This window comes from Nannospalax galili, unplaced genomic scaffold (genome assembly GCF_000622305.1).
Source record: "Nannospalax galili isolate Female #2095 unplaced genomic scaffold, S.galili_v1.0 scaffold286, whole genome shotgun sequence".
NCBI classification, from domain to species: domain Eukaryota; kingdom Metazoa; phylum Chordata; class Mammalia; order Rodentia; family Spalacidae; genus Nannospalax; species Nannospalax galili.
The window spans coordinates 10,727,008-10,741,127 of NW_008359442.1; the positions used below are offsets into that span (position 1 = coordinate 10,727,008).

Genomic DNA, 14,120 nt, shown 5'->3' on the forward strand with positions numbered 1-14,120 from the left:
TGTGAGAATTTTTAAATCTTTATATTATGTATATGGGTATTTGCCTACATGTATGTAAGTGTACCTGTGCCTTGCAACACCAGTGGAGGCAAAAGGGTGTTGGATTCCCTGGAACTGTAATTACAGACAGTTGTTAGCTAGGAACCAAACCCAGGTCCTCTGTAAGAGCAGCCAGTACTCTTAAGACACTGAGCCATCTCTCCAGCACGCCCCACCCCCTTTTAAAGGCCTATCAATCAAGTCCTAGTGTCTCCAAATGCTCTTCAGGTGGGTCCATCCCCTGAGGCCTGGTCAACATAACCAGCATCAGTTCATCCTTAAATAAAACTGATTCTCCCTCTCACAGCAACTATCAGTAGACAACAGGTCCTCAGTTAAGGCCAAGGTTTCTTACCAACCCCGTGTCCCTATCCTAGGAATCTGTTTGGCTTGAGCTTACATAGGTCTTTTGTGCATGCTGCCATGATCGCTGTTGGGTTCATTTGAACTAATATTCTTGCTGTCAGGAAAACATGGTTTTCCTCGTGGTCATCCACCACCTCTGACTTACAATCTTTCTACCCTAACCCCCCCACCCCCGCACCCCATGCAGTGATTTCACTGGAGTTTTCTTTTTTTTTGAGACTAGGTCTCCCTGTAGCCCCAGCTGATCTAGAACTTACTCTAAACCACTGAGCTATTTCTACAGGTCCCTTAAAATTTATTTGTGTATGTATGTACATGTGTTCTGGGCACCCACAGAGGCCAGAAGAGGGTGTTGGATTCCCTGGAGCTGAAGCTTCAGGTGGTTGAGCCACCTGATGTGGGTGCTGGGAACTAAACCGCAGTCCACTACAAGAGCAGCATCTCTTTAGCCCCCTGAAGCTGATTTTTACATGGAGTAGGGGTCCAATGTCATTAGTTTCTACATGACTACCCTTCCACCCTATTGTCATTTATTGAAAACTGTTCCTTTCCCTCCATCTCTTCCTGTACACTAAATCATGGTTTGCAACCTGAAAGGCTTTGGTAGAATTTGGATTTCTGTCTCACAAGAGGGGTGGAGGACAGCAGATTGTAATAGGACTCTGGATTGATAGATTCCTTAACTAACATAACATGGCCAACTGGGTCCTGCCAACAGACTGCCACTGGACATCATCTTCATGGCCTCTGCCTTAGAGATTCTTTACCTTTGCAAGGTCTCTGGGTAATTATCAGAATAAATATAGATAAAAGTCATATTATAAAGAAATACACAGCACCAGGCATGGCGGCACATACGTTTAATCCTAACAATCAGGAGGCAGAGGCAGGCAGATCTCTGAGTTCCAGGTCAGCCAGGGCACATAAAGACTGTCTCAAACAACAACAACAAAAACACCATCCCCCAAAGACATCTCAAATTCCATAAACTACATTTTATTTATAAAATTTAGCATAATGCTTAATATTGCCCATGCCCATTTAAACAGTATCCAGTTACAGGTCTCAACTTGAAAATTACAAGATTTTTTGAAATGTATTCAGATAAAGTATTACTAAACACTCTGAGTCGCTATCCCAGGGTAATGAGAGTTAACACTATGGAAAAGGTTAATATAAAACAACACTGAAGACAAGCTTATCCATATCATCATCTATCCATTGGTGTGTCTTCTCACGTAGTAACCTTTATTCGTGAAATGATCTCGTTTACGAAACTATTATTCTTTGCTACCACCTCTGCTTTCAGTTGTTTTAACTTCATTGTGATGTTTTCTTCTGACATTTCAGTAAAGGGCACTTGCTTCACCTTGGATAGAAACTCCAGAATAATTTTTTCACCTTGCTGAAAAAAATGTGAATATCCAACAGTCATTAAAATACCTCCTAAAAGTCTTACTAAGCGGCAATGTACTCTTTCATTAACTTGCAATCTAAACATGCTACTCAATAATCAAAAATTTTTATTAAGTGGACAAATCAAGCCTAGAATACATAGCAAAGCCCTCAGTTGCTATGACATTTACAAATTTATTTTTCACCTAATGACAAAGGAGTTGAAATTCAATAGCTTTTAAATCCCCCTCCGCTTTGATAATTGATGTAAAACCGTCCTTAACTCCAGTTCCAGGGGAATCCGAAGCCCTCTTCTGACCTCCGAGGCATTGCACGACACTGGTGCACTCACATACATGCAGGTAACACACTCATACACATAAAATAAAAATAATATTAAAAAAAAGAACAAAGTTTGTAAGACATATTTTAAGGCACAAACACTGCAACTCTCACATACATGCACAAACACACATACATGCAGGGTTTTCTATTTTGCTTATTCACTGCAGTTACTGCTATACAAAGGGCATGATCATTACTTGTAACCCTTGGGCAAACTCTGTAATTCACATTTTTCATCTACAAAATGGGATAACTTCACACATCTGTTGTGAGGATTCAAAGAATTTAGAACAGTTCCCAGCAAAATAATAAGTACTATGGAGTTTATTATTACATGTGAAGGAGAACTAAACATCTTGTTTTCATACAAGAGAATCAAGTGGCATCTTGTAGGCAACCAGCTAAGTATCTAGTAGGTAAGAAGCAGATATCCAACTGGTAAAAAAGAAATCCCTCTCTATTAAAAATTAAGTGTTAAGGGGCTGACAAGATGACTCAGCGGGCAAAGGCAACCCTGGTGACCATTCCTGGGAATCACATGGTGGAAGGAGAAAACTGACTACTGTACACACACACACACACACACACACACACACACACACACACACACACACATGAATAAAAATCAAGCCAGGTGGGCTGGAGAGATGGCTCAGCAGTTAGGAGCACAGCTGCTCTTGAAGAGGTTCCCAGCACCCACATGGCTCTAGGAACCATCTGTAAACGCTAGTTCCAGGGAATTCAGTGCCCTCTTCTGACTTCTGTAGGCATTGTACAACATGGGTACATTTACATACATGCAGGCAAAACACTAATACACATTTTAGAAATAAAGAAAAAAAAAAAAATCAAGCCAGGCATGGTGGCTCACACCTGCAATTGCAACATTTAAAAGATCATGAGTTTGAGGCCAGTCTGAGTTAAAGTGAGACCCTTCCCAAAAAAGAAAACAAGCCCAGCTTTGTGGTATACCCCTTTAATCCCAGCACTTGGGAGGCAGAGGCAGGCAGCTCTCTGTGAGACTGAGGCCAGCCTGGTGTCTACATAGGAGATACAGGCCATCTGGGGGCTACAGGGAGACCTTGTCTCAGAAAATCAAAAACAACAAAAAAGCAGGTGTATAATCAAATCCCAGCACTGCCAAAAAAAAAAAAAAAAAAAAAAGAGAGAGAAATCTATACTAACAGCAGTTAACTAGGTATTTGTCTCTTTTAGCTTTAAAACACATACTATAATAACCAAAAGTACATGACTTCTGTTTTCTTGGAAACCAGGAATTACATAAAACAGCTTGCTTAATATCAAATTATTAGGAACCATGAGCATGATATATTAAGTGCTGATACTAAAAACCATTCCATGCTCAGGAGGCAACCTTCCATATCTAAACTAGGAGCAAGTTATGGTATATTTCTCCTCTTTGTATAGCAACTATCTATACTGAAAGAAAGGAAAGACAGAAAGAAACCAACCCACTGAGTAAAAGCTAAAAATATGCCAACTGAAAATCCGTCCAAATGTATGCCATAGTGAATGTTGCCTGAATCAGGCAGTACATTAAGATTCTATTATCATTAATGAGCAAGCCTGTGATTATTAAAAAACAAGTTAGACATATGTTGCAGAATTCTGTGTGAACATATAAATCTGACCCATTAACTCAGAGAAGGCTCAACACTAAGATCCACTTCTATGAGAATAAACATCCTGCCTACAGCTTTCTTTAATAAATATTTGCTATAGAGTACTTTATATTCTAGGATACATTCATCATTCTTAACTGTATTTTAAACAAAAATGGAGGGTAGGTATTATTTCATTCTATTTATTTTACTTAAATGAATATTCAATTTAAGCAGACATCTAAAGCTCTAAAAAATTAAAACTAGATTAATAATAATATCCCCTTATTTCTATCAAATCTAGTACTTCAAATACTATCATGGGGGTGTGGGTGTGACAGGAACTGGAGCCAAGGTTTTTTGCATGCTAAGCAGGTGCTATATCACTGGGCTACACCCCAGCTCCTATCTATCCATCACACAAAGGTGTAGTGTACAGAAATAATGCAAATGAAAGTCAGAAAGAATGATCAAACATACGAACATGAAGATCACAGGAAAAAAGCCCACTTCACCTTGGTTCCTGGGTTGCCCACAGAGATCTAAGTAACTCTAAAGCAAGCTGACAAACCTCTCTTTCCAGACGGCACTTCTTTGCTGCTGGTTCCATTTCATCACATCTTTGTGACGTTCCAATATTTTGAAACTCCTCAAGTTCCAGGGCTTTTTGCTTGGCACACTCTATTACATGTCTAGGGAAATTAGCAAGCTCTGCAACATGAATCCCGAAACTCTGATCACAGATACCTACAAAAAATGGGGGTATGGGTACAGTGAAGAGACAGAATTTAGGCAAATCGAATTTACCCTTTTTTATTCTGTCTTAGGAAACTTTAAATCTTAGATTATTTCAAATACATTAGCCAAATGTTTCTGATTTAATTTAATTTAGATGAAAGAATTCTAATTAATCTTCTAAATGAAGTGACTGAATTTTGGCACATAATGCTGTATTTTATCCTTGACAAATGTAGCAGGAAAAATAATAGCAAAGGAATAATTCTTAAATGTCTAGCATCTTAATGAGAAAAGAAAAGCCCATTATCCTTCTATATTTTCCTGAGTTCATGAAGGAGAAACCATTATTTTTATTTTATTTGTATGAGTGTTTTGCTTACATGTATGTAACTGCACCCATGTGCACAGTGCCTGAGAAGTTAGAAGAGGGCATCAGATCCCCTGGAACTGGAGTTACAAATAGTTGTGAGCCACCATGTGGGTGCTGGGAATCAAACTCAGGTCCTCTGGAAGAACAGCAAGTGCTCTTAACTACTGAGCCATCTCTCCAGCCCCAAATAATGCATATTTTAAAAATTAAAAAAGATACATGGAAGATTCACTAATTAAAACAAGCATTTAATTCAAGATATACTGATTTCTTACTGGTAAAGCCTCTGGATTTATTACTAACATCATTTTCCAGAGAACCAGTTGAATACAATGAAGAATTTTCAATATTTTTTCTTAAAAAAGGTAATTATAGCTGGGCGTAGTGGCGCATGCCTTTAATCCCAGCACTCAGAAGGCAGAGGCAGGCAGATCTCTGTGAGTTCGAGGCCAGCCTGGTCTCCATAGTGAATCCAGGACAGCTGGAGCTACAGGGAGACCCTGTCTCAAAAAGACCAAAAAAAAAAGGTAATTATAACCAGACATGGTGACAAATGTTTTTACTCCCAGCACTTAGGAGTAATTCCCTGTCTCAGAGTTACTTGCCATTCCCACATATCTCATTTTCATTCTGAATTACTACAAATGACAGTGGAATGTTTGACCTGAAGAACTAAGTGTAGAGACTCCATAGCTGCATTTAATACAAATAAAATGGTGGAGAAAGCTACCAGACTGGTTTGCCTCAATTATGTATCAATCAGAAAAAAAATTTTGGCCTACTTATTTATGCCATGCATTCTAGAACTGGACACTGGGCACAGCTAGAAGCAAATGCAAATCATATAGAAACTAGTATCTAATAACATCCACTGTGAAGGATGAACTTATTTCTATCTTTTTCATACTCATCTAGCCCTTAAAAATTATTCTGAAGCAAATCTCTATAGCAAACAAAACACCATGATTAAAGAAGCAGAACCATTGGGCTGGAGATATGGCTCAGCGGTTAAGAACACTGACTGTTTTTGCAGAAGACCTGGGTTCGAATCCCAGCACCCACATGGCAGCTAACAATTGTTCATAATTCCAGTTCCAGGGGATCTGACGGCCTCTTCTGTCCTCCATGGGCCTTGCACAACACGGATGCACTTACCCACATGCAGGCAATACACTCATACACATAAAATAAAAGCAAATAAAATATTTTAAAAAAAAGCAGAACTGCATCTTCATATTAAATGTTACTTTATATTTTCCAGCAATAATAATGCAAATGCAGTAATGCAAAGAAAACTGCAGCAAACAAAACAAAAATGAAAGAATCAAGAGGAAGACAGAGGCAGAGACAGGAGGATCTCTGTGAGTTCTAGCCCAGGCAGAGCTACACACAGTAAGACCTTGTCTCAAAAAAAAAAAAAAAAAAAATTTCATGGGAAATCAGACAGCCATCAGAAAAACATTCTGATAACTGGTGTTTGAAACAAACAAACAAAATCCACAAAACTTTACAACACCTTACAGTATGAGTAGGTACCAGTTCCTTAACTGACAAGCTTTTCCAAAAGGAAAATGACCAACAGGTCATTTCTAACAGTTTCAGAATATCTGGACTCACCAGGTTTACATGAATGTGCTTCTCTAACACTACCTTAAAATCACAATAAAAAAAACTACAAAAAATCAATCCTCCTCTCTCTCATTTTAAGACAGGCTCTCACTGCATTGCCCAGTTTAGTCTTTGTGGTAGTTTGAATGAGAAATGTCCTCCATAGGTTCAAATATTTCAATACTTTGTCCCTAGCTGGTGACACTGTGTGCAAATTTAGGAGGTGTTGTCTTGATGGAGGAAGGATGTCACTTTGAGAGTTTATAGATATGCCCCACTTCTGCTTTGCGATCTTGCCACCATGATGGACTCTGAACCCTATGGAATCATTGGCCTAAACAAACCCTTCTTTCTACAAGTTGCCTTGGTCATGATAGCTGATCACAGCAACAAAAAAATAACTAATATAGCCTTGAACTGCTTTGGTATCCCAAGGAGCTGGGAGTACAGGCTTGCAGTGCTAGGCCTGGCTTTTTTGGGCGGCAGGGGGGGTCACTCTTGCTCTACAACCAGGGCTGACATTGAACTCTGATGTTTCCGCCTTAGCTTTCCAAGAGCAGGGATTACAGACAGGCTCCCTGTGTCAAGCAACAATAAACATGTCATTAGACAATAGAATACCTAGTGTCAGGAAATTCAAAGCGTATTACCTAGAAGTTAATTTGACAAGAAACATACTGCCATGAAGGTAGGTAAATCTCTGTGGTAATACTTATACATACAGATTATTTTTTTCTCCACCTGCTTTAGAATGAATGGTCTACAATATGCAGTAATACAGATAATGTGCAATACTCTTGCCTCTAGACTAGAAAGTCAGAGATATTATACTCTTTAAAAAAAAAAAAAAACGGGGGCGGGGGGATCAGTGCTAGAGAGATGGTTCACCACTGGCTACTCTTGCAGAGGCTCCAGGTTCAATTCCCAGTACCTACATGGTGGCTTACAACTATCTGGAACTACAGGATCTGTTGCCCTGTTCTGGCCTCTATGAGCACTACACGTTACACTTACACACATGCAAGCAAAACATTCATATACATAAAATAAGAATAAATAAAAAAAAATGTTTTGTTTTCTGAGGTAGGGTCTTCCTGTAACCTCAGCTGGCCTAGAACCTGCTACATAGACCAGGTTAGCCTCGACCTCAGAGAGATCTGTCTCTCTCCTGAGTACTGGGATTAAGATATGCGCTACCATGCTTGGCTTAAAAACATTTTTTTTTTTTTTAGGGGTTGGAGAGATGGCTCAGTGGTTAAGAGTACTGGCTGCTCTTGCAGAGGACCCAGGTTTGATTCCCAGTACCCACATGGCAGCTAACAACCATCCATGACTCTGGCACCAGGGGAATCCTATGCTCCCTTCTGACCTCCTCAGGAATTGCATGACAGGGGTGCACTTATATACATGTAGGCAATATACTCATACACATAAAAATAATGAAATATTAAAAAACAAAAATTTAAACCAATAATTGTAACAATTCAGAATAATCTAGTTACTGACACTACAAAATAGTAAGTTTCCCCACTGTTGCACTTGGCACTTACCTATCAGTTGTACATACCCACCTTTTTTCACCTGATAAAGCATGGTTAAGGTCTCTTCAGTAGTTAGTGCTGTGACATGTAGATTATTAACTGTTGGTATCTGACTGGCCAAAGCAGTAAGTTCATGAAAATGGGTCGCAAACATGCAAAAGGCACCAATCTTTGTTGCAATGTAGTCTGATATAGCCCAGGCTAACCCAAATCCATCATAAGTAGAGGTTCCTCTTCCTAATTCATCAATGATTATTAAGGAATCTTTGGTTGCTGACCTGAAATGTATAATTACATGAAAACATTTCATGACATACAATGTACCTCTGTTTGTTTTTTGAGACAGGGTCTCTCTGTAGTTCCATCTGGCCTGGAACGTGCTATGTAGACCAGGTTGGCCTCAATCTCATAGAGATTCATATGCCTCCGCCCCCCCCTTCCAAGTGCTGGGATTGAAGGCATATGGCACCATGCCCAGCAGCACTCAGGAAGCTGGGTCAGGCAGATCTCTGGGAGAATGAGGTCAGCCTGGTATACAGAGCCAGTTCCAGGACAACCAGCACTTCATAGTGAGACCCTATCTATAAAGAAATAATAAATGAATGAAGGTAGATAGGAACTGAGGAGACTCTGAGAAGTTGTCCTGATATCCACAGTCAAGCACATGCACTGTCCTGAAAAAATGAACAAATAATACAATTTTTAAATTAAAAAAGAGGTAATACATTGGGAAAGATATGGCATAAATAACACTCTCCTTAATGTATAATGAAATTTTAACAAAGTGATTATTAACTAAACTTTAACAGAAAAATGGACACAAATAGAAAAAAGGACATGAACCATTGCTAGAAGATTCAAAGAGTGAATTAAAGTTACCAAACTAGTAGTCATCAAACAATTTCCAAGTAAAGCAGCTACCATTCATTTTGCACCCATCAAATTAGCTAAGATTAGAAGTAATGAAGGGGGCTAAAGAGACAGCTCAGTGTTTAAGAGCACTTGCTCTTCCAGAGGACCTGAGTTGAGTTCCCAATATGGGTGCTCCAAGGAATAAGATGCCTTCTTCTGGTGTCCAAGGGCACTGATGCCCACATGGCAAATACACACACACTGGTGAGTTTGGCAGCCTTTCTTTCAGGTGCTCACTATTAATTTCTTCTTCTGTGAACTGCCAGCTTATTTAATTCTTAAAGTTACTGATATGAATCTACTGCCTAATAACAAACCAAACATTTGTGTTACTATTAAGATTTCTCCCAATTTAACAAAAATCTGTCTCAGAGTTGGTACGGTGGTGCATACCTTTGATCCCAGTACTCGGGAGGCAGAGGCAGAGGCAGGCTGATCTCTTTGAGTTCCAGGCTAGTCTGGTCTACATAGGGAGTTCCAGGCCAGTGGAGGCTACAGGGAGACCCGGTCTCAAAAATACAAATTTCTTTAAAAGACTCTAAGAAATAGAAAGCAAAGTCCCTGACTTTAGAAAAATCCTAAACACAAGAGTTCAGGAGCCTTTAAAATAAAAGCCCAGGAAACGGCAGCCATGTCAGTAGTAGTTCGAAAAAGAAACTCCCATGTGACCAGAAAAATTCTTCAGAAAGAGGATTTTTCACAATTAGCACCTTTTTTTTTTTTGGTCTTTTTGAGGCAGGTTCACCCTGTAGCTGCAGCTATCCTGGAACTCACTGTGTAGACCAGGCTGGCCTTGAACTCACAGAGATCTGCCTGCCTCTGCCTCCCAAGTGCTCAGATTAAAGGCGTGCGCCACCAAGCCACAATTAGCACTTTTAAGGCGGATCTTTGTGAGTTCAAGGCCAGCCTGGTCTACAGAGTGAGTTCCAGGGCGGCTGGGGCTACAGGGAGGCCCCGTCTCCAAAAAAAAAGGTAAGAAGGACCAATCTAGACCATGTCAACAGTGGAAGCAAAGCAGGAACCACTAAAAACATTAAAGAACTTTTTTTTAATAAAGATTAAAAAAAAAAAATTATGCCATTGTGTGTCCGTGTGGTACAAGTGAATGCAGTTGCTGGTGGAGGCCAGAAGAGGTCACTGGAGCCCCTAGAGCTGGAGCTTCAGGCAGTTGGCTACCTCACGTGGGTGCTGGAAACCAAACTGGGGTCCTCTGCAAGAACAATATATACTCAACCACTGAGCCATCTCTTTAGCCTCAAGAATTTTAAAAATGAAAGCTTTTCACAGCTATCACTTTACTTCCCCTATTTCTAAGAAGAGAGTATAAATGCATTTGGAAAAATGGCAGAGGCCAGCATATCCGGAGTGCAGTGGATAAGCCTTGCTCACTGGGAAAACCACCCTGTGATCATGGTATCTTTCTTACCTGACAGGTAAGTGTCCCCATTTTGTTTTTATTTATTTTATTTTATTTAAAAAATATTTTATTACTTTTATTTAATGTGTTATGAGTGTATTGCCTGCATGTGTTGTGCAATGCCACGGAGGTCAGATTTCCCTGGAACTGGAGTTAAGGACGGTTTGTAGCCACCATGTGGGTGCTGGGAATTGAACCTGGGTCCTCTACAAGAGCAGTCAGTGCTCTTAACCACTGAGCCAACTCTCCAGCCCCCGCCATTTTGTTTTTAACAGGCACTTGCTATGTTGCTCAGGCTGGAATTCTAGTGACCTGCACCCTGCACCTACAGAGTAGTTGGGACTACAGGTGTTCCCAGCTCCAATCACCCTTTTTAAAAAAAAAATTATTATTTTTATTTCATGTGTATGCATGTATTGCTTACACGCAGGTAAGTACACCCATGTCATGCAGTGCCCATGGAGGACAGAAGAGGCTGTCGGATCCCGGAACTGGAGTTAGGACAGTTGTTAGCTGCCATGTGGGTGCTGGGATTCGAACCCGGGTTTTCTTCAAGAATAACCAGTGTTCTTAACTGCTGAGCCATCTCTCTAGCCCCTCAATCACCCTTTTAAGATAATATAAAGCACAAAAAATTCACAGGAAAACAATTACTAAATTAAGATAAATGTCTGTAGGCAAGTTCTGGGGTGAATGTGCAAATGCATTTCTCACAAGATGGGGACACACATTTCCATTTTCAAGGGGCTGGGAAAAGCACATACCTCAGAATGGAAGCAGTTTCCAGCATTTCAGCCATGAACGTAGAGACTCCTTTCAACTGACTGTCACCAGCCCCCACCCGAGCCAAGATGCAATCTACAATGGACACTTCTGCCGACTCGCAAGGCACAAAACACCCAATTTGTGCCATGAGCACTATCACCCCAGTTTGGCGAATATACGTTGATTTGCCTCCCATATTAGGACCTATAAAAACAAATCATATAAAAAAAACAAAGATTATTAATTTCTTTCTGCTACTAGTAAGTAGGCTGCTGGTCCTAAACTGGTGACTAATTACTTAAATCATAATGATATAGCAAACCAGAAAGGCAAACAAGTAAAGTCACCGTCTATACAGCCTGAAATGCAATGATCTCATCATTTCTTCACACAAACCTACATTGGATCCTTCAACAGGAAACGGGGATCATAAAAAATATACCTTACCAAGGTCTAGAGAAATCATATATAAATGTCCCCTTGGTTAAGTTATTGATTTCCAGAGGAGTCTAGGCCAAACTGATTACTTAACAGTATTATCCATTAATAAATTGGAATCCTAATGAATAATCAGTCTGGCTAACTCCTGAAATCACTTAAATTCCACGCTAAAATCTTACGATAGAACCCTTCTTTTTGGCAAATGTACAATTTACTTGTTAGAGATAGGTTAAACAACAGCTTAAACATCCATCATGGAAATAACAGGAAGCAATCATAACTTCCCCAAATATATCTGTCCAAATGACTCCTACTTCCTTTTTGTTTTCTAAAGTCTGGTTAAAATCTCTCAAATCATCTCAGCTACTTTTCAAAAATATCACCTGAAGCTGGGCGTGGTGGCGTATACCTTTAATCCCAGCACTCGGGAGGCAGAGGCAGGCAGATCTCTGTGAGTTCAAGGCCAGCCTGGTCTCCATAGTGATTCCAGGCCAGCTGCGGCTACAGGGAGACCCTGTCTCAAAAAGACCCCCCCCCCCAAAAAAAAATCACCCGAAGATGAACATGATTAACATGTCATAAAAGTACTGCTACCCTAAACCGAGGTTTTTCCAGAAGTCTAATTCTGCCTGTCCTTCAATGACTTTACTCGGGGAAAATGAGTTTCCAGTGAGCTTTGAGGATAAAGCAATGTTTTATTTTAAATTCTCTGAACCTTGGTAATAGAGTTTTATTAAGAATACAGTATTATCTCCTAAACTTTTGTCACCCTTAAAGCCTTCCCTCCAGTCAAAATCTGAATTTATTACTAGCCAAAATTATTCGTTCATTAATGTCAAGGATGGGGACTCTCTTCATCAATTTAAAATATATTTCTATTCCAACAGAAACAAATGAAGTGTTACCCCTTCACAGACAACCTAGAAACTAGGTTTTTGATTTGGGCTCCCCACTCCCTTTAAAAATGTATTACTTTACCAGTAATGATATGGAACATCTGTTTATCTTTCTCAAAGTGAACATCATTAGGAATAAAAGCAATATCATCTTGAACTTCAACACAAGCATGTCTGGACGCTTTCAATATAATTCTTCCTTGTCCTTTTCCCAATATGACTGGTCGTACATATGGAACAGGTGCTCCATTTGACACATGAGCAAAGCTGACCACAGCATCAAGCTGAGCTAACACATCATTAAGTGTTTGCATTGGCTCCACATAGCCTGTAAAAAACAAGAACAGGAATTGTACACAGGAATACCAAATAAAAGATATACCTTTTAAGAAAAAATCTGACCAAGACCCTTTTTAAAAATTAACAAGTTAAGGGTCAGACTGCATTCTAGATTGAAAGAGACTTAAAGAAACAAGAGATGCCAGGAGTGGCGCATGCCTATTAATCCCAGCACAGGGGAGGCAGAGGCAGGCAGATCTTTGTGAGTTCGAGGCCAGCCTGGTCTACCTACTAGTGAATTTCAGGACAGCTGGGGCTACAGGGAGACTCCGTCTCAAAAAAAACCCCAAACAACAACAAAACACAACAAATTTGCTATAATGAAACTTGAAACGAACACATGAAACTCAATACAGGATTAAATGTTTTACTACAGCCTTAGCCACTATAGACATGATTCATAAACACCGTTTCCTTATGAAATCCCAATATAGTACGAAAAATGGCATATTCTTCCTAAATGTTAAGAATTTAGGAAAACATGGTGACACTCTACAAACACAAGAATGTCTGATCTACATGGTAAGTTCCAGGGCAGCAGTGACTACAGGGAGACCCTGTCTCAAAAAAAAACAAGAAAGGCAGCAGGGATGGAGGGATGGAGGGATGGATGGATGGATGGATGGATGGATGGATGGAGGGAGATGTGCAAGCATAAACTGTAAGACTATTAGCTGAGCTTTATTTTTTTTTCAATCAGTACATGCAGAGTATGTCAGCACTGATTTGATCCCTAAGAGCCACTTAAAACATGTTCACAGTCTATTCCACCTTAGCATTAAAATCAAAAGCTATGAGATACAAAAAGTCCCTGACACAGACTAGACAAAAAACATGAAGGGAACAATGGTCACACTTCCATAGAGACTCAATGCCAGAAGGATAAAGTGATTGGCATACCAGATCCACGTGTCATATAAACCACCGCACGGACCTCAGTTATGTCAAATGCTTCACTGGATATTCCAGAAAAAAAATGTAACTTTAGGAAAGCACAAAACTTTGTGATTAAATAGCTGGAAATCTGACTTACTCAAGATAACTTAGATTATTTTGTTCCACATAAAAGTTATGCTTTGACAATAACAATTAACTTATAAAGAGCCACTTACAAATTGTCTCATATTTTATATATGTATATATACATACCTACATGTATCTAAACAGATTTGTTTAAAAGAAAATGGAAGACAATGAGGGCTTCACACTACCCTTCAGAAAGCAGCAGGAACGTCTAGGAATTAATTAACCATCAAAGGAGTACTTACTAAAATCTAATTATTTGTTTGCTTTTTTTTTAGGTCTTTTTGAGACAGTCTCCCCCTG

The 14,120-nt window shown here is 39.6% G+C and overlaps 1 protein-coding gene across 1 annotated transcript in view; it reads right to left on the reverse strand.

The window, feature by feature from the left end:
- Positions 1–1,380: 1,380 nt before the first annotated feature.
- Positions 1,381–14,120, reverse strand: part of Msh2 (mutS homolog 2) — a 63,838-nt gene continuing 51,098 nt past the window's right edge. Inside the window, exons 12-16 of the mRNA XM_008823049.2 lie at positions 12,538–12,783; positions 11,118–11,322; positions 8,055–8,302; positions 4,339–4,514; positions 1,381–1,810 (exon numbers count right to left, since the gene is read on the reverse strand). Of these exons, the coding sequence (XP_008821271.2) occupies positions 1,640–1,810; positions 4,339–4,514; positions 8,055–8,302; positions 11,118–11,322; positions 12,538–12,783 (1,046 nt within the window). The 3' untranslated portion in view covers positions 1,381–1,639. The remainder of the gene's footprint in view (positions 1,811–4,338; positions 4,515–8,054; positions 8,303–11,117; positions 11,323–12,537; positions 12,784–14,120) is intronic.